This window comes from Zeus faber (assembly GCF_960531495.2).
Source record: "Zeus faber genome assembly, chromosome: 18".
In the NCBI taxonomy this organism is placed as follows: domain Eukaryota; kingdom Metazoa; phylum Chordata; class Actinopteri; order Zeiformes; family Zeidae; genus Zeus; species Zeus faber.
Genome location: NC_137210.1, coordinates 3,759,420 through 3,780,238, shown reverse-complemented (window position 1 = coordinate 3,780,238; position 20,819 = coordinate 3,759,420). Strand labels below are relative to the sequence as shown.

General features: G+C 40.2%; 1 protein-coding gene across 1 annotated transcript; it reads left to right on the top strand.

Annotated features, from left to right (window-relative positions):
• The first annotated feature begins 7,924 nt into the window (after positions 1-7,924).
• Positions 7,925-18,417, top strand: LOC307244363 (nucleolus and neural progenitor protein-like). The gene is made up of 14 exons (XM_080019512.1): positions 7,925-8,248; positions 8,338-8,574; positions 9,451-9,502; positions 9,741-9,955; positions 10,088-10,243; positions 11,748-11,865; positions 12,040-12,194; positions 12,335-12,423; positions 13,552-13,680; positions 13,806-13,883; positions 14,711-15,012; positions 15,783-15,841; positions 15,925-16,145; positions 16,245-18,417. The coding sequence occupies exons 1-14, from the start codon at positions 8,147-8,149 to the stop codon at positions 16,600-16,602; spliced, it is 2,271 nt and encodes a 756-aa protein (XP_079875638.1). The 5' UTR covers positions 7,925-8,146; the 3' UTR covers positions 16,603-18,417.
• Positions 18,418-20,819: the final 2,402 nt, after the last annotated feature.

The window sequence follows — 20,819 nt, the reverse complement described above, 5'->3', positions numbered from 1 at the left end:
GTAGAACGTTGAGGCGATTTGATCCGTTTCTGGAGCGGGGCGCTTTGTGACATCATCATTCTAAGTTATATAAGTCCAAGCTTTATCTCTCGGAATTCCTCTGCATCCAGCCACTTGCGACACGTAGACAGATAACTTGAGCCAATGCTGCGTTTAAAGGAAACTCTGAAAACGGTAACTCATGCTGCGTTTTACAAAATCCCAAAAACTATAATCCGTAACAGGTGTCTTCGCACTGCACGAAGTTCTAAGAACCTTTGGAGGAACCGACCCTTTATTTTGTGCCTGCACTGCATGATCCAGGAACTAAAACACAAGAGGAACATTCAGTGACGTAAGTGCCTGGTGATTGATCCACATGAGCATGAGAAATACTTGTGAAAACAGAAAATCAACACTGAGACTCATATCTGCCTCATATCAGAGAGAACGGCTGCATAAACTCACATGTAGTGAGTTATAGCAATGACAAACCCTGGTTTACAGCCAAATGAGGACGACTTTCGAAATCTTCAAAATTGAAGGCAGGGAAGAGAATATTGTGGGGGGGGAAAAACTGCTTAGCAGAAATGACCACATGAATCACTGGGTCTGTGAATACGTATAGTGGCGCCGCCCCTTTCGGCTGCCTGCGCGAGCACCTTGTGTCAATTACGGACATTTTAGTATTTTTAGAGCTTATTGTGCGTTATCACTGGGTGTCATGACATTTCATTGCATATACAGTATGTATGACCGTATGTATATCTATGTGACAAATAATCTGTTGAACTTGAACATAAATTTGTATTAGCCCTTCGATATAACGTACCAAAGTAACTGTAGTCTACAATAAATGTATTTCATGGTCAAAGCCATATTTCTGTGTTTCACAGAACCCGGAAAACTAAAACGTAACATGACTAAACTGGACCCCATGCATTGCTACCTATATTTATTATTGTAATCATTATAAAGATATTGTATTAAACTTTGGATCTAAACAAAAAAAAAAGAGTCAAGCTCTCATTGCTGGAGCAACTCTGGATAAAGTAAAGCAAATAATTGTCATATTTTCTTATATTTTTCTTTTAAAATTTTAAATTCTGGTACTAAGTGTCAGTAGCCCCAACCAATCAGTGATGGTGAGAAATATCTTCACGATTTTCTGAATTACAGCGTTGAAACAGTTCCCAAGAAATTGGAAAAAGACCAGACCATCAGACCTAGCCAGTTGGAAAATAAAAGTAAATAAAACTGTTGGCATATCTGCCTGCCACACGCCACTCGAGTGGCGTTTTTAGGGCCCTCCATACTCAAATACATACTCTAACCCGACAGAGACACAGACAGATGTTGTAAACACACCAGTTTATTGTAGAGAATGTACAATGAAATGTAACAAGCCAGGAGCAGATGGACACATGTCATGAGAGAGGCTCTCCCTGTGTGTGTGTGTGTGTGTGTGTGTGTGTGGGTGGATAGGGGTTTTACCTGTTACCTGGCGTTGATTGCTCTAACGAGCAACAGGCATACAGCCACCCTGATCCTGGGCCTAATTACCTAGGTGTGGCTGCTGAAACCACGCCACAACATATAATGGAAAAATAAACATACATTTCAAGTTATTAATGACATGCTTGAAAAAATGTGCGACTTGGGCACGATAATATCAATCTACAAATATAGCTGCAGGCAGCAATATGCAGGTTCCAGGGTAGTTGGCCCTTTGTTAATTTCAACGGACGAGTGTGCGTTGGCTCTCTGTTCCAGTGTGTTTTGTGAATGCAGAAGTTCATTTGTTCCGGCCTGGTTACAGTTTCATTCTATGATCACGCGGTGTTTGTAGCTGTTGCTGGGTTTCCTACGCCGCAACAAACAGCGCTTATCATTCTGACAATTAATAATCACAATTATTTTAGTCTATATTGTGATCACAATTATTTATCACAATTAATCATCAATTTTGGGGAACAGAATTATTTTATGGTACTTTGTAAATTTAACAGAAAACTGCCTTCACAATAATAATGTCTTTTATAAACCTATAAATAAATAAACTTAGGGAAGAGGTTTAACTGACTTCAATTGTAGAGATTATATAATTAAATAAATTGTGTGTAGTGGGCTACACCAAAAACACAAAAAGAATGAAAACATTTCAAAACACATACACAATAAATACATGCTCCTTGTATTATGTAATTGCTTATAATAATTGTGGCTGATAATTATAATTCAGAAAGTTTGTTTACATTATCTCTGGAGTGTCTATAAATTCTGACAGTGATGTTATCAGGTTTTTATTTTGTAGAACTTGCATGTCAGTTGTCCTCAGAAGCCCATATATTTATAATGTTTAATACGCTGCCCTTTGTTTAATCCAATTGTCTTCTGGTAATACTTTCACTTGTTGTTTTTTTTTCAAACATAATTAAAGTTAATAGTATTAAAATAATACTTGTTACTTCGTATGGTTCAGAGTTCACAGCTTTAGTTAAAGTCCAATGGCAACTATATCTGCAGGATGCATGGATTATTTACTTATCCACACATGGATAATTGTGATCAGATGAAAAATAAGGGCAAATTGCACTCAGCTGAAAGTCCAATTGGTAAGCAATTGGAGACGACAACGCCGCCTTCGGGCGTGGACCCCGAAATATAGAATATTTATTCATAATATGTTAATGTGTAATTTTTTTTTTATATCTCTACATAATACTTATTAATACTTAATTATAAGTTTGCTTACTTCATGATATATAAATGCGTATAAATTTGTATTATACATTATGTGTGTGTGTGTGGGGGGGGGGGGATACTGATAGTGCCACAATGATAATAAATGTAGAAATTTTAATCCCACTTGTATTAGTTTAAAACAGACACTCGCAGACCAATCCTACTCTGAATTGTTTTTGCAGCAGCATTGATGCAGTTCTTGGTGATTTAAGAATGAATAAACAGTTGCATTGCAGGTTGAGAACTTGAACTCCACATGCAGACTAACTCTATCCTAGATACAATAGCATACAAATACTCTGTGTTGTATGCCCAGCATGCTGACAGCACAGGTTAAAAAAAAAAAAAAAAAGAAAAGTGTAAAAATACAAAGAGGAATAAATGGATAATGAAAGAATAAATTAATGGATGTGGAAATGTAAAGAGGGATAAGAGAGAATAAGTACATGAATGAATAAATGAATGTGGAAATATAAAGAGGAATAAAATAATAAATAAAATAATAAATTAATTGATGCGGCAATGTAAAGAGGAATACAATAATAAATGAAATAATACGTGAATTAATGTGGAAATATGAAGAGGAATAAAAAACAAAAATCTATGATTTTTTTATATTTTTTTCCACATTTATTTTTTACATTTATTTCCAGATGTACGTCTTAAACTGTCAATCAACTTGTTTTGTTCCGCCCACTTCAGACCAAGCAGATGATGACTGGGGATGTGGATGTGCTGCGTTCAAGACAACTGGGAACTGAAACTTCATACTCCCGCCCAGGAAAATGAATGGCCCTCAATCTCACAATCCCTAGACGGAAACGTGGGACTGAGTTCCTCAACATGTTTTTCTGTGACTTAACCTAAACGTAAATGAGCAATGCGGCGAACATAGAGGATGGCATGGTAGGTATATTTTGAATGGTATCAATTTGAGAAGTTTCCCAGTTCCCAGTTGTCTTGAGAAGTGACCTCAGGGAAGCTATTTTAACTCTTGCTCAGTGGGTGGTGGAAAATGGTGAATCTGAAGTTATTTTGACGAGGGTGACAGCTCTAATAAAGAATCTTGGCCAAATACGGATATTGACGAGGTTGTACGGCCCAAACTTGCAAGAAGTAGCCATAGACTCTACAGGGCGTACCACTGGAGGTTCCTCAGGGTGACATGCCTGCTAAAATACGTGAGGTTTGGAAATAGTCTAACAACCAACGCCTACTGCCGGATGTAGCTGAATTAAGGTTGGAGTAATGTGGTCTAGTTCAGCTCCCATCACTACTCAGTGTTTCCCATGCATTTAGTTACCCCACCCCCCCTCCCACACACATCGATCTGTCAGCTACCAGCACGATTGTTGATACTTAGTTCAATGGGTTCAACGGTTCCCAAGTCCCCTTCCCTCACTGATGACGATCTCATTCACTGAGTATAATGCAACTGGTGAAAAAAGTTTGTTTTTGTTTTATAGTTTTAGTTTTTTATAACTCATACTCTGGTTTTAGGTTTTTAGGTATACTATAAACAAGACAGCAGGTCAAAATGCTGTATTTAGTTTGGTTTATCAAATTATTACACCGATTTTGCTGGTATTTGGTTTTAATGATGCAGTACTCGATCCTATCTAATGATACACTTCTTGTATTAGTATTAAAAATCACTGCGACACACCTGTTGGCATAGAGGAGGTTGTTGGCGCTTACTAACCTACTTAAGAACAATATATCTCCTGGTACTGATGGCATGACTACTGACTTTTACAAATCTTTCTCAAACCAGCTGGCCCCATTTCTGCTACAGATTTTGTCTGATTCCCATTCCCATTCCCAAGCCCCAAAAAGAAGTGCTCCTCATTGATAATTGGAGACCTATCTGTCTGCTCAGTAAAGATTATAAAATGATTGCTCTGTTGTTTGCCAAGAGAATTAAAGCAGTCCTTGACACAGTTATTGACGAGACGCAGTCAGGCTTTATGAAAAATAGACGTATTTCCAATAATATTAGACTTGCCTTTGGACATACTTGACTATTCTGATCTGGTATCTGAAGATAGTTGTATCCTCTTTCTAGATTTCTTTAAGGCCTTTGATAGAGTAAAACACCAATTCGTCTTTCGCTCCCTGGAAAGATTAGGCGTTGGCGATTTTTTTTTCTGTAAGGCTATTTAAACTTTGTAGGCTAACGGAAATAGCTCAATCAAAATGAAGCACGACGCCGAGATTTGATCTAAAACGTGGCATTCGTCAGGGATGTCCGATCTCACCTTATCGATTTTTACTCTGGACACAAACTCTCACAACTTGCATTACTAACAGGGATGTACAAGGAATCGCCATAGCTGGTGGGGATATCATTATTAGTCAGCTGGCTGATGATACCAGACTTTTTTTTTTTAGAAAGATGCAAGTCAGATACCTGTTGCTCTTCATATAATGAATGATTTTTCTCTGGCTTCTGGTCTATGCTTGAATATAAGTTAATGTGGGCTGAATCCAACACTGCTGTTAAAGAATGTGATGTACACACTATCTAACAATATCCTGATACGGAAAGATGTTACGTATTTGGGGCATTCTATTTCTAAAGACCAAAATTCAGGATGCTCTTTCAACTTTTTTAAATTCAAAATACATTTAATCAGTGGTCGCAACAAGATTTGTCATTGAAATGAAGTCTGAGTCAAAACTGAGGCTGAGGGAATTTTCTCAACTCACATATGCAGCTCTTTCTTTACATCCTGACAGTGATATCAGTAAAGCTGTTGATCAGATGCTCTTTAACTTTATCCGGGAAAATAGTACACATTATGTTAAAAAAATATATTATTATGAATAATTATGAATCCAGGGGACTTCATTTCCTGGATTTTACCGCTCAAAATAATATATTTTAAAATCAACACGGCTAAACATTTCCTAAAAAATCCTGTTTCAATCTGGAATTGTATTCCCCATTACATTTTCTCTTGTTTTGATGGCCTGAGCTTTATTTGAAGTTGTGATTATAATGTAGACAGACTGCCTATAAAATTATCTGTATTCCATAAGCAGGTCCTTCTAGCCTGGTCTTTGATATATAAGCACAACTTCTCACCACACAGGTATCTTATTTGGAATAATAAGAGACATTTTGTCCAAGAATAAATTACCTTTCTTTGACAGATGGGTTCAGAGTCAGGTTCTGTTAGTGAGTCAATTGTTCACTTGGGGGGGGGCTTCTGTTCCCTTGCAGAGAATTCTTATCTACATATAATTTCCCAGTGGCCCCCAAGAAATTTGCTATAGTTTTTCATGCTATCCCAACAGGCACCCTCATGCGTTTCAGGGCTGCATCTAGATGCGTATCTTTCACCAACCAAGCTGACTCCACGGTAGAAAAAAAAAAAATCAGTTTCTCACTTCATCCCTACAATAATAAAGCCATACATGCCCTATTTCAAAGAGATGTCTCTATTACATGTGTCACAGCACACTGGAATCAGTTTGTAAATGATATACAGTATATTGGAAGAAAGTTTGGATACTTCCTCATAAATACCTACTTGTGAATAAGGTTAAGGAGGCGTCCTTCAGAATTATCCATAAATGCTACCCTGCCAATCACTACATGCAGACATTTAAAAGAGACATAAACACAAACTGCTCTTTCTGTGATGAATATCCAGAAACCCCTTTACACCTGTTTTGGCATTGTTCTCACACCAAGAAGTTATGGCAAGACATTTGCAGATTTGTCATTGATTCTATTTTTAATGAATTGAGATTGTAAATTATTATGGGAAAATGTGTTTGGTTTCTTCAATACCCCAAGAAAATAAGACAATTTTTTTTTTTTTTAATAATAAATCTGATGTTGGCGAAATTCTTCATTCATAAACGTAAGTTTAGCAATATTTTTTTTTTCACTTTCCTGAAGGATGTTTAGCAATATGTGAAACGACTTTCTAATTCGACCAACAAAAAGAAAAACACTTCATATCTGTATGTTGTTGTTGTTGTTGTTCTTCTTCTTCTTCTTCTTCTTCTTCTGCTGCTTCTTCTTCTTCTGCTTCTGCTGCTTCTTCTTCTTCTGCTTCTTCTTCTTCTGCTTCTTCTGCTGCTCCTGCTGCTTCTGCTGCTTCTTCTTCTGCTTCTGCTTCTTCTGCTGCTTCTTCTTCTTCTTCTGCTTCTTCTTCTGCTGCTTCTTCTTCTTCTTCTGCTTCTTCTTCTGCTGCTTCTTCTTCTTCTGCTTCTTCTTCTTCTGCTTCTTCTGCTGCTCCTGCTGCTGCTTCTGCTGCTTCTTCTTCTGCTTCTGCTTCTTCTGCTGCTTCTTCTTCTTCTTCTGCTTCTTCTTCTTCTGCTGCTTCTGCTGCTTCTTCTTCTTCTTCTTCTTCTGCTTCTTCTGCTGCTTCTTCTTCTTCTTCTGCTTCTTCTTCTTCTGCTGCTTCTGCTGCTTCTTCTTCTTCTTCTTCTTCTGCTTCTTCTGCTGCTTCTTCTTCTTCTTCTGCTTCTTCTTCTTCTGCTGCTCCTGCTGCTTCTGCTGCTTCTTCTTCTTCTTCTGCTTCTTCTTCTTCTTCTTCTTCTGCTTCTTCTTCTTCTTCTGCTGCTTCTTCTTCTGCTTCTTCTTCTTCTTCTGCTTCTTCTGCTGCTCCTGCTGCTTCTTCTGCTTCTTCTTCTGCTTCTTCTTCTTCTGCTTCTTCTGCTGCTCCTGCTGCTCCTGCTGCTTCTGCTGCTGCTCCTGCTGCTTCTGCTGCTCCTGCTGCTTCTGCTCCTTCTTCTTCTTCTTCTTCTTCTGCTTCTTCTTCTTCTTCTTCTGCTTCTTCTTCTTCTGCTTCTTCTGCTTCTTCTGCTGCTCCTGCTGCTTCTGCTGCTTCTTCTTCTTCTTCTTCTTCTGCTTCTGCTTCTTCTGCTTCTTCTGCTTCTTCTTCTTCTTCTTCTTCTGCTGCTCCTGCTGCTTCTGCTGCTTCTTCTTCTTCTGCTGCTGCTCCTGCTGCTTCTGCTGCTTCTTCTTCTTCTTCTTCTGCTGCTTCTTCTGCTTCTTCTTCTTCTGCTGCTTCTGCTGCTTCTTCTTCTTCTTCTTCTTCTTCTGCTGCTTCTTCTGCTTCTTCTTCTTCTTCTTCTTCTTCTGCTGCTGCTTCTGCTGCTTCTTCTTCTTCTTCTTCTTCTGCTTCTTCTGCTTCTCCTGCTGCTCCTGCTGCTTCTGCTGCTTTTTCTTCTTCTTCTTCTGCTTCTTCTTCTTCTTCTTCTTCTTCTGCTTCTTCTTCTTCTTCTTCTTCTTCACCGCCACCAGCTGCACCGTGTTCCGAACGAACACATCTGGGAGCGATTACTCTGCCCTAAGTGGGCGGACCCAAACAAGTTCATTTCCAGTTTGTTCTCGTTGGGAAAAGCAGAAACGAATAGAGAAATATAAAGGGGGATAAAATAACAGATAAATGTAAAAATATATATGAAGAAAAAAAAACCCTGTCCGCTGGGTGGCAGACATTCTTTATCGACGAAACATGCTCGCGGCGGGAAGAACAGTACAGTAATGGAAAACTATTACGAGGTAAAGATGTCACGTCCATGACACCTGGTCTTGGTGACTTATTCAAAGCCACTGGCGCCCACGACGCGGTTCGTTTGTTTGCTCCGTAGGAAAGAGTGAAGGTGCCGTTCGGGGTGAAGCACCTCGACGCCGCGGTGGCCGCTCCGTCCCAAGCGGATGGCGTGAACGCCGCTGTGATCCTCACGCACGGCGCGGGCGGTGACATGGATTTCAAGCATCTGGTTTCCACTGCTCATGCCTTGGCCTTTAATGGCGTGCTGTGCCTCCGCTTCACGTGTAAAGGGTTCAACCTGGGCCACAGGGTTAGAGCCTACCACGCTGTGTGGGTAAGAACGAATACTCGCCCTATAATATTTAAATGCAATTATTGTTACAAATGAATTAAAAGGTTTTTATCATTAAATCAAGTTATTGAAACTATCGGTACTTGTCATAATGTATAGCCCTGATATGACGTCACCGCTTTGCTCGTGGAGTTCCGGTGTCGTGCCAAAATGTGATGGTCCGCCAAAAAGTGATTGCCGCCCGCTGGGCGGGTTAGAATGTGTCAAATATAACCCTCATGAGCGAAACTAAGTCATTTTGAGCATAAACAACCTTTCAGTAACACGGTAGGGACTGTAATCAGCCAACTTTGGCAAATGAAAATGAATATCGGCATTTTATGGTTTGGGGAGTGCAAAGCTGCATTTTATGTGTTGTGTTGTCCCTTCGAATGTATTTCAACTGGTAAAAGGGACTGGGTTGGCTATAATCTTCAAAATATAACCCTCACGAATGAAACCAAGTCATGTTGAGGCATAAATAACCTTTGTCTCAGTGACTAGGTCGATGTTGCCATCACTTTTTGGCAAAACACCTGTCCTTGTCGTTTGTCAGATTCGGTGTGAAGTACACGTAGACTAAATAGGTCTCATACTATAAAAACAGTTACCATATATAATCAGACCAGTGTACCCAGTTTGGGAACACCACACCAGTACTGAATTGCACTATTGAATTGCAACTGCAGTATTGAATTTTTTCACGTATAAGATATTACGATGTGTTACAATGCATTTTAATCCATAGTTCAAATTCAACAATTTCATATACAGTAACAAAACATATGGTCACTATTAAAGATAGCTAAACTATTTGAATGTATTTATTTATTAACATTTGCGATATATTATTGATCGAACATCCCTTTCATTTGCCAGGAGTACGTCAAAGGATTACAGAAGTTCAGTCTAAGTCACATATTCCTTGGAGGTAAGCTACTATAATAGTCAAGCCATTTACTTAATGAGGACTTTGCTTGGCTTTACAAAGTCATAATCCATAAAGTAACACACTTTATGGACACAATGTCCTCCTGTTCCTCTCTGCACAATAACTGTTGAATTAATTCATTATTAAAATCCCTGAACGCTGAATTTTCCATTCATGATGCACTTACTTCATTCTGGAATACCAGACGCAGACATTATTTTCCTTTTCTTGTCAACAGGCAGGTCGATGGGCTCCCGTGCTGCCGCTGCCCTAGCCAGGCAGCTGACTGAGGCCTCACCGGACGCTGTGCAAGGCATCGTCTGTCTGTCCTTCCCCCTGCACCCGCCGGGACAGATGCACGCCCATCGTAAGCGGGGGGAGGACCTCTGGGGACTGCCCGAACAGATGCCTGTGCTGTTTGTGTCGGGCACTGAGGACAACATGTGTGACAGGGTGAGAACGACCGTGATGAATATAAAGCACTAGCTATGCTGTGTAAATGACTAGATATCATTTCATATTCCATCTATTTTAAGATGAAGGTCTTGTTTATTGATACCTTTTCTGTGTTCTACCTTTGCCCAGGCCCTCTTGGATGATGTGGTCAAGGAAATGAGGGCCAACGTTGATGTTTTCTGGCTAAACGGTGGCAACCACGGGCTCACAGTTAAAGGAAGGTCAGAGGATTCTGTGTTGGATGAGGTGAACTCACAAGTGGTCTCCTGGATTATGAAGCATTGTGCATAGGCTGATAGTTTCTGTTCTGTTTCGGTTATTAGAGTGTACCGAAGAAATAATCGTTTGTTTATGTCTACATCCAGTCAAGCTTGGAGTTTTTTGTTGAACAAAAATTGGCAGATTATACTGGCCTACTACATTGAAATGTTGTAGTCGAAAAATCAGCTTAGACCTTTTTTTATGTAGTTCCTGTATTGTCAAATTTTCATCCCCTACTGTACCGTTCTTTTTTGGCTCTGCAAAAAAAACATTATTTGTTTACCATGAAAGGACTGATGATCTTGTTGTATTGATTCATTAAAGTGACTGTGCTGATCTGTAAGAAGATTTTTTTCAACATTCTTACCGTACGCTCACACCAGAAGCAATTTTATGGCTTCTGTACATCCATCGTGAAAGAGCTGTTGCTTATAGCTCACACCAGAAGCGATGGCTGTCGCTTGTGGGCTTTCCTGTTCAACTCATCGCTTCATGTGCACGTGGCTGCATTCATTTGTTTAGATGCTGTTTCCAAATATATTTATTTTTAAGTGACACTTATTTATTTCTATTTGTTTATAAAATATGATTATAAGATATAATATATTAATATATGCAGTATTACCCACAACTCCTGTTCCTCTGTCTCCTTCTTTGTCTCTTGCAGTCTGCAAACTAATGATAAAAAAATACAATAACAAAACTTTGCAACCTTCTGTCTCTTTTGGAGGATGTGTGTACATGTACATACAGTAGTCTAAAAATAGACAATATATAATTATCTATAATATATTATAGATAAATATATAATTATCTATAATATATTATAGATAATTATATGTTGTCTATTGTGTGTGTGTGTGTGTGTGTGTGTGTATATATATATATATATATATATATATATATATATATATATATATATATATATATATATATATATATATATGTGTGTGTGTGTGTGTATTTACATTTTTATACCTGGCAGATTAACTTCTCAAATAATTTTGTCTTCTGACCATGTGTGCTACATGACGTCATACAGGACTGTGAAAATGTTTTTAATCAAACTACATGGAAGTAGGGAGGGTCTACACAACCTCAACAGAGATCGAAATTGGACTTTGACCTTTTTTCCTTCAGTGCATCGTGTAATAAACCTCACCGGGGATCCCAACTACCTCCCAAATATTCTTACACGCATCGGTTCTTTTGTTTCGTATTGTTTCGTCTGGAAATGAACAGTCACGTCGTAAAGCACAGGGAAACCGGCTCCCCTCTGCAATAAGCTTCCCCATTTTGGAGAACCAGAGACAAGGGTTGCTTCAGGGTATTTCAGCAGACGGACCAGCGGACATGAATGACCGCTGTTTAAAGCTGTGTGCTGATATGTTTTTTAAACCAATCGCTCAAAAAGACGCATTTTTCACAACATTTTCCTGTTCCAAATTTCACATTATTTTCCCCCGGCCACCAGGGCGCGGTAGTGAGTGAAATAGCGTAAAATAATGTTCTGTACCTTTAAATGAAGACCCCGTCTGCATGTGTCCTTTATGTAGGAAACATGGCGGACGAACCGTGGAACAGAGTAAACATTCCCTTCCCAAGTGCGTTGTCTTCCGTTCGTATGCACTTTGACTCAACTGCAGGTACGTAAAGAATCACTGAAGAGGTTGTGCGTAATTACCTAGAAACGTTTGGAGGTGTTTCCTGGATCTGCCCCCCCCCCCCCCCCCACGTGGGACATTGCCGGCAGTGTCCAAGTTAACGTCGCCACGCGCGTTGAAGTGGCGCGATTAACAGCGCCGCTGTGGTTTTTCTAGACGAACAAGTCCGATGCCTTACGAGGGGAAGCGAGCAAGTCCTCCGCCTGCTGACGAGCAAAACCCTCCAGACGGAGATCCGAGTGCTCTACGAGCTGCTGTTCATTTCCAAAAACAACCACGGGAGGAACATGACGTTCAGAGCCCTAAGGCAGGTGAGGGGGAGCACGGCGCGTCGACGCCGACACGTTCACACGGTCACCGCGGTGCGACAAGACAAGCCACGACGTTTAAAGCCGTGTCAGGTTGACAAGATGACAAGATGACAAGTGTCTTGCGATGTTCTTTCTCACAGGTTGAACAGTGTCTGAACCGACTCAAAGAAATGAAACTGCATATCGCGCTGGAGGATCTCCAGCGTCTTTGTCCGACAAGGTTGCAAAGGTAACACGGTTCACCGCTCCATGTAGATGAGTACACAAACATGCTCATCTCCGTGTGGGCTTGCTCTAGTATTAATGAAAAGCCTTTTTAAAGGATAGGATCGCCTTCAGTCCAAGGCTTATTAAAACATTGGGTCCCATCGCTAAGTGTGCTGGAAGTACGTTATTATTGCACATCTCATTAGAAGAGCCAGATTTCTTAGCACTGCTCTGGCCACCGTTTTTGAGCCTCAAAACGACCGCCATCAATTAACCGTAATAAATTCAAGAGGTTTATTTGTCACATACATATACATACGTTCATACATATATACAGTGAAATGTCTTTGCAACGGAGATCATGCACAATGGTTACTAAACCGAACATAATAGCTAACCTAATTCCTACCTAGCAACTAACTGAAACTAACTGATTTCTAAAACATAATGCAGTTAGTGAATAGAATAATATAAATAAATAGAAGGGAATAGAGTTATGTATATGGGATAGGCTATTTGTAAAGACATATGTGCAGAAAAGTGCATGTGAATATAGTGTGTAGAGATATACAGTACAGTATACAACAGTACCACACGCTTTATTTTAAAGTAACCACTTTGCAGGATGAATATCCATGATAGAGCAGGTATATTTTTAAGTTACTTAAAAAATAAACATCTGAGGCCACAGACATTTGGATGTTATTCAGTTCTATTTGGGCCAATTTACGTTAGGCTATGCAGTGATCTTTCTTATCTATTTTTATTAATTTTTATTTTATTTTCTGAGTAAGTCAAGTGCCAGATACTTTCGCTGGCTCTTTATTTTTTACTTAGCCTAATTCTTTATTTTTTAGAGAAAGAAAAGAGAGAGCCTCCTTCAAACCATCATTGTAACTTGGTTATACTAATAATGTGAAGTGCGGTACATCTGCCGGTGCGTTTGCATTATTCTATGACCAATTTGTCATAATTTCTAAGATTTCTAGAGATGATTTCATAGTCAAGGCTGAGACTACACGTCTTCTAAATCGGACTTCCACAGAGAGGAACATATTAGTGTATGGCGCGATCCCTGTCTGCTCGATCATCCCTGTAAATCCATGTCCTACGTTGGTTGGTTTGTTTGTTTATTCATTTTTCTTTTTAGAAAACTTGCCATGGAGGCCGGGGAGTGTGAATTTCCCAGTCAGCCCATGCTGGAGTGGCTCAGTCTCAAAGTGTTGGGAGCTGCCCGGTTGATGGGCTGTGTGATGAGCCACTGCAGCAGAGCCTTCATGTATCCTTTCTTATGTATTACTCCTGGTTATATATGTTTTGTTAGTGCTGGTCTGTGTTCCATTTCCATCCAAATTAAGCGCACTAACAGTTGCAGGGTTTGGCCTTAATTTGTGTCTCTGGCAGACGTGCGAGACAGCATCTGAATTTGGAGAGGTTTGCCATTTTAAATATGGTGATCATCAGCATGCTCAGTCGTCTATGGTGAGTGTTTTTGGCCGGGCTTTAGATTCCATTAGTTGGTAACGTGTATATGGATGTAATATTGGATCTGTGAATGATTCACACCGAGACGTAAACCGGTCAGCTATAACATTGAAACCACCCACCTAATATTGTGGAGGGCAAAACACTCTTGTGCCGCCAAAACAGCGCTGACCTGTCGAGGCATGGACTCCACAAGACCTCTGAAAGTATCCTGTGGTATCTGGCACCAAGATGTAAGCAGCAGATCCTTTAAGTCCTGTAAGTCTAGAGGTGGCTTGTTGTTCCAGCATATCCCACAGATGCTCGATTGGCTTGAGGTCTGGGGAATTTGGAGGCCAGGACCTGAGGTTTATAGCAGAACATTACAAAAGACCTGCCATTTTGGAGATGCTCTGACCCAGTCGTCTAGCCATCACAATTTGGCCCTTGTCAAAGTCCGCACATCCTTACACCTTCTTTCCTGCTTTCAACACATCAAGTTCAAGAACTGACTGTTCACTTGTTGCCTAATATATCCCACCTCTTGACAGCTGCCATTGGAACGAAATGAGCAATGTTATTCACTTCACCTGTCAGTGGTTTTAATGTTGTGGCTGATGGGTGTATATTATTTTATGGCTCTTATATTTATATTTTCAAGTTTTAAATTTCAGATATTGTCCATTGTGGACAGTTTTAAGTTGCTGAAAGGTTGAGTGCAATCAACCTTTCAGCAACTTGAAACTGTCCTCTACGAAGAATGTCTTTATCTAAATTGCATCAGCCTCGCTGAGGTAGCATCTATCAAGCCAGCGCCTGTAACCTCTACTTGTCCAAATTGACAGGGTGTTTTTCCGAGGTATCCTCATCAGCCTGGTCCCTCTGTACCAGCAGATGCTCCATCTGCTCAAAGAGGTGTCTGAGGCCCACCCCATGCCCTTCCTCAGCAGCTTCTCCCTCCCACCGGACATGGTTCAATTCCTGGGGCCTTCCAGTGCCTCTTTGCTGACCATAGAGCTGCCAGAGGTCCAAGGGATAGCTGAGGCTTCTCGGCCCGTTAGGAATCATAAGAGAAGGCAGCAGGAGAACGGTCTGTCAAAACCCGCCCTCAAGCGCAAAGAAGATCTAGGAGTAGCACAGCAAAGAGGTATTTCTTGGTGCTACCATGTTGTTACAGTAGAAGTGGGATGGGAAAGATGCCAACAGGGATGACCGCTGATCCCGAAAGCATATCAAACATTTAAGAAAACTTGTTTTATTTAACTTTTTTTTTTTTTTTTTTTTTTTTAACTTCTCACAAATGGAGGAATCCTTTTTTTATGTGCATCATTATAAGGCCATGAAAATAGCGCCAGAACATAAAATCTGCCTCTGCGTTATTGACAATTTTCCAATTGTTTTTGTGTTTCCATGGAGATGAAGCTGGAATCAGCAGAATGAAGTCCTTAGGAAAAACTACAGTGGTGACGACAAATGATCCAATGCGATGGCATTCGTCTACGTCATGCGTGTGGAACAGTTATCATTTCCGTAGATATAACAACCCTTAGTCTGGTCCACACACGAATCTGGAATTTCTTTAGCAAGCATATATGAAATTATTGTAATACTGTAGAGTGCGTGTTAAGCTTGTCTCGGTGAGTCTTGTGACTTTGGCGCCGTTGAACGTTTCGGCCCGACTGTGCTTAAACATTAATGCAAAATTTTATCGCCACAAAATGTTTTTCTTTTAAAATCGGTAAACTCTGTTTTCTGAGAATCTACGTCCGTGAAATTGAGCCAAATTTACTGTGAATTTCGTAGGGCCCTAGTTTCTAGGTTAACCCCTTACGTCCACTGTTGAGTAAAAGTCCTGTTCGCTAAATGTAATATAATTTGATCTCTATCAAACATACTGAATTCATTGTTTCTGTTCAGTTCACAGTTGTAGCAGTGATATGAAGCCATTCCTTAAGGTCTACAGGGACTTTACAGAGGTATGTCGGCTCAAAGCATATATTCTAATCTGCCATCACATTGTCCAGCTTTTCCTTAACTTTTGTAACACATCCCTATACAGGTGCCCATAGTGAAGCCTTCTCTGGATCCACGTGTGGTGGAATGGAAACAAATTTTCCAGAGCCAGGTCAGGGCAGCCACTACCTTCACGGGCATGATGATCCCTCTTAAGGAAACCATCCAATGGTGCAAATCCCAGAATTTGGAATGGGAAAGACGACATTTGGCGTTCTTGTATCTGAAATGCCAGCGGATAAAACTCCTTGAATCGGCAGGTAACAGGTAAGAACGCTTCTAAACTGTAAAATAAGATCACATTTCATGACGATGTCGTTCTCTTCCCTCTGTCGACACAAACGTATGTTTTTGTTACGCCTTCAGCTTCCCGAGGAAGTTGACGAGCTTCAAACGAGAGGCTTGCTGGGCCGTGTCGCCCACGTGTCCCCTCCCAATGACCTGCCTTTCCATTCGTGCCCTGTGGAGGAGCGCTCACCCTAAAACACGCTTCCGGTCGCTGATGATTCGGATGAGGACCACGAAAGTTCGGGCCTGTACCGGAAGGGAACTGTTGGAGGGGCAAAGGATAAGAACAGGCTCGGCGACGCCCACGCAGTCGGAGGTGAATCGCGGCAGCGCTGAATCTAGGAGAAGCGGTCCTTCAGCCACGAGCACAAAGTGCGTTGCTGCTGACGGAGAACGAGATGAAATAGATGACATATTTGCGTCAATAGATTGCTGACACTCTTGATCCTATAGGCCTGAAGGTGTGAGCGGGGGTCACTGGCTTTCAGACTACACAGGGATGTAAAGTGGGAACGCTCACAATTTTCGAATAATGAAAAATTGGTGTTCAATCTTTGCTTTTATGGACACCAGCTATTTTCTGTGAAATGGGCATCACGGCGGAGTTGGTTGTGAAATGTGCCCAAGTGTCTGACAGCTAATATGAATGAAGATTCAGCAACTGGATTGCTTCTTTCTCACTTCGAGTTTGTTCAGAAGCACATTTTAGTGGACTGATAAGGTGAAATCAGTGAAAGTTACGGGGTAAATACAAGGGAAACATGGGAGCCGTGCTGAAACCCCATTGGCTAATGTTACTTCAGAGTTCCAGTGTGAATACAATTGGGGGGGGGTTGAAGGTATCTAGTTCTCTGGGGACCTCCCCAGATCCTAGTTCCCCTCAGGGAGTGGCCAGAACTCTTCAGAGTGAAAATGTCTGTTGTATAGCTCCCTCTAGTGGTTAACAAAGCACATTGCAACTAACGAATGCCAGGCATGAGCGTTGACAAGGTCCCATATTCATTCCAGAGTCTACTAAACATCATACTCACTACGTAGCCTTAAAGAAATGCCTTGCTTCAAGTTGAACTGGCTGCTTCAATGGGTGTGGCAAAAAATGTTCACATGCCTCATTGCCTGCCTAACTTGAGAATGGCAGGATATCCCCCATATCCTGCCTGGGTTTTTTTCTGAGCAAGGTGTCCCTCAAACTAAACTGTCTGGGGGCAGATTGAGGTGAATGATGATTAACTGAAAGATGAATAACCACAGGACTCTTGTTACACATGAGTCAAAATCGTGTGTGGGTGTGTGTTTAACACAACTGTAGAATCATTTAGGGAAAAACTTGACTCAAATGATATGGGACCTTTTCAGTTGTAATATTTCCTGAATTCCCCCCCAGGATTAATAAAGGTTACACTTCCAAGTGCTGACCGAGTAAACCACCCATTAGATCTCAGATGAATGACTTGGGTTTTAATGTTAATAAATTATTTGTTTTAGCAATTGGATGCAGTTGTTTTTTTAATTCAGCCATGTACAATTTAAAACATGTGTTTTATGTAGTGTGATGGGGGTAAAGGAGCAAATTTGTAATAGTTTTAGTGAATTAAAAACCACAATTCAAATGTCACACCATACCAATAAAATCTGATTCCAATTTGAGGTTTGTAATCCGGGGGTGAACCTAAATGATCCCTTATAAACTGTGAAGCACAGGTGTGGATGTTCACCATAAGATAACACTTTGGTGCACAGTGTGCGATAGGCATCTGCTATATAATCAGGTTGTTCTAACAAATGATCACAGTGGGTAAGTAACGTGTGTGCAAAATAGTTAAGCTATCTTCATATTCAGCAATATTGGAACTTCCAAGAAATCAGCTGGAATCATCATATGTGTAAGATTGGACACATTCTTGTATATCAGAATCTGTTTTGTTTTGTTTTTGGACCGATATCTAATAAATACGCGTTAGATTGAAATCATTTTGTTCATTTGATTGGTGGGAAGGTGTCTAGGAGGTAGCTGATGATTGGCCCAGGTGTCGAGGGGCGGGGCTTTACCGGGGAAGTGCGGAAGGGGAGGAACCAGGTGAGGAGCGAGGTGGGAGTGAGTGTTAAGAGAGGTACGGAGGAGAACTACGAATGACGGAGGAAATGGACGCGACACGGCCAAACCAAGTTTTATGTAGTTCTTACCGGACACCTCAACCCCCGGGATGGTTGTACGCAGGGAATAAAGCCTGTTGAGCTTCCCACAGGCATACTGTCTGCGTCGCAGACATAAATAAAAAAACTCATAATGTACAGTTATTACTGCAGCAGCGATATGGCGATGCTGTTGAAACGATGGTATTTGCATTGCTGACTTATGATTGGTAGTCTGCAGTCAGGTATTTGCATATTTGACTTATGATTGGTAGTCTGCAGTCAGGTATTTGCATTTCTGACTTATGATTGGTGGTCTGCAGTCAGGTATTTGCATTTCTGACTTATGACCGGTAGTCTGCAGTCATGTATTTGCATTTCTGACTTATGATTCTTAGTCCGCAGTCAAGTATTTGCACATCCGACTTGTGATTTGTAGTCTACAGTCAGGTATTTGCACATCTGACTTATGATTGTTGTCTACAGTCATGTATTTGCATATCTGGCTTATGATTGGTTGTCCCCAGTCATGTATTTGCATATCTGGCTTATGATTGGTTGTCTACAGTCATGTATTTGCATATCTGACTTAGGGTTGGTTGTCTACAGTAAGTGTAGTAAGTGTAGTCTCGGCCAATCGGAAGGCTTAATTGTCTACAGTGACTGTAGACTTCTTATCTCGACTGCATGATTCCTGGTGGTGGGGGGGGACTGCGTTCGCGCTCTTCCCTGATCAATTGTCAAAAAAAATATTACTCTAATATTACTTACTATTACTAATATTAAATGATAGTTGTCACACACTTTTCACAGACACACACACACACACACACACACATTTTTTGCAACCTAGTAATATACACATTTCACATCTATGTGTAAGTATTGTATATATTGTGCAAACTCTTTGTATTTTAATTCATATACTGTCAATTTTAAATATAATACATATATATATCCTAAATAAAAGTGTTATGTTATTTTTTTATAGTTTATAGCATATTTTGTCTCTAATCATCATGTCTAATTATTTCTATACTCGTTATTCATATTATAATTTATAATTTTCTATCTATAAACCATAACAGTAATTTGTCCTGTACATAGTGTAGTATCGCATCACATTTGTATATTTCATATATAAGACTTTTCTGTTTTGTATCTTTGGCTATTTTTATACATTTAATTTGAATTTGAATTGAAATTGTTATCAAATTTTTTTTTATTCTCCTTTGTTTTTGGACAGTTACTTTTTTTTTAATGCTACAGTCTGTACTGGAGTGCACCAAACCTCAACAGAAGTAATTCCTCATATATGCAAATGTTCCTCCAAAATAAAACCCATTCTGATATTTTATACAGGAATCTCAATTAAAAAAACGTTCAGAAAAAATACTTGGTCTCTAATCGTTGCTATATTTTGGAAAAGTTACATTTCGTAATAAAAATTATTATTTGTTTACTGACACCCCATTCATTTTTTTTCTTAGCTTGTTATACATTATGGCTATACACATATTTACTATACCAGCTATCATTGCATGTTATTGATGCTGTACAAATGCTACTCCCTGTTAACCTTTGTTGATGGATGTGTACATCTACCGTATGTTATTTCTAATATTTGTACTATAACTTTTTATCTCTTTCATGACTTGCACTGTTTTGCTGCGAGTAGCACCTGAATGTAGCCCCTAAACGGTCATATTATCTTAGTTAGATGTTGTTTCAAATTCTACACACTAATGAATAGCTTCACTCATTTAGACATCTGAACGTCTCCCTAAGTGAAGGTTCGTTTTTTAATGATGTCTTTGTTCCCTTAGAGAAGAGGTTTGTGTGTGAATGGACACCTGGGAATAGACATGTTTTACACACGGCACACACGACACACACACACACACACACACACACACACACACACACACCAAATATAAGAGAGTGATGTGGCATGTGTCTGTGTCCCTTCTGGCTTTGTGTCGGTCCCAGCAATATCAAAACTTTAGTTTCAGCATGCCATCAATGCATTTTCACAGCTGGGGAATGTACCCTGGCAGTTGTCAACATCTGTCCTCCCCCAAAAGTTCAAATGAAACTTCTCGCCGCCACATCCAAACACCAGCAGAGGGGTGACATAACATGAAACCCACCAGAAAAACAGACTTGGTGTAATCTGCGAGGGATAGGTCAGATTATGTTGGTTGGCCCAAACATTTCGTCTGTTGCCATGGTAACTAGTGATATTACCAGTTGTGTTCTAATCTTGTGCAACAATCTCAAAGGACCACAGCCTTCTATACACAGTTGGACTGCTCGTGGTACAACTCCGTCTTCAACCTGAAAAACGAGCTATGGATGCATACAGTAGATATAAAGGCTGTATTGTTCTTCACCAGCGACACATCTGGAACTACGATGTAGCCAGGCAGCAGCTGTCTTTCACTAAATATTACAACAAGACAATAGACAATAATAGAATACTATTGTTATTACAGTTAGATTGGCCTACAACAATGTTTA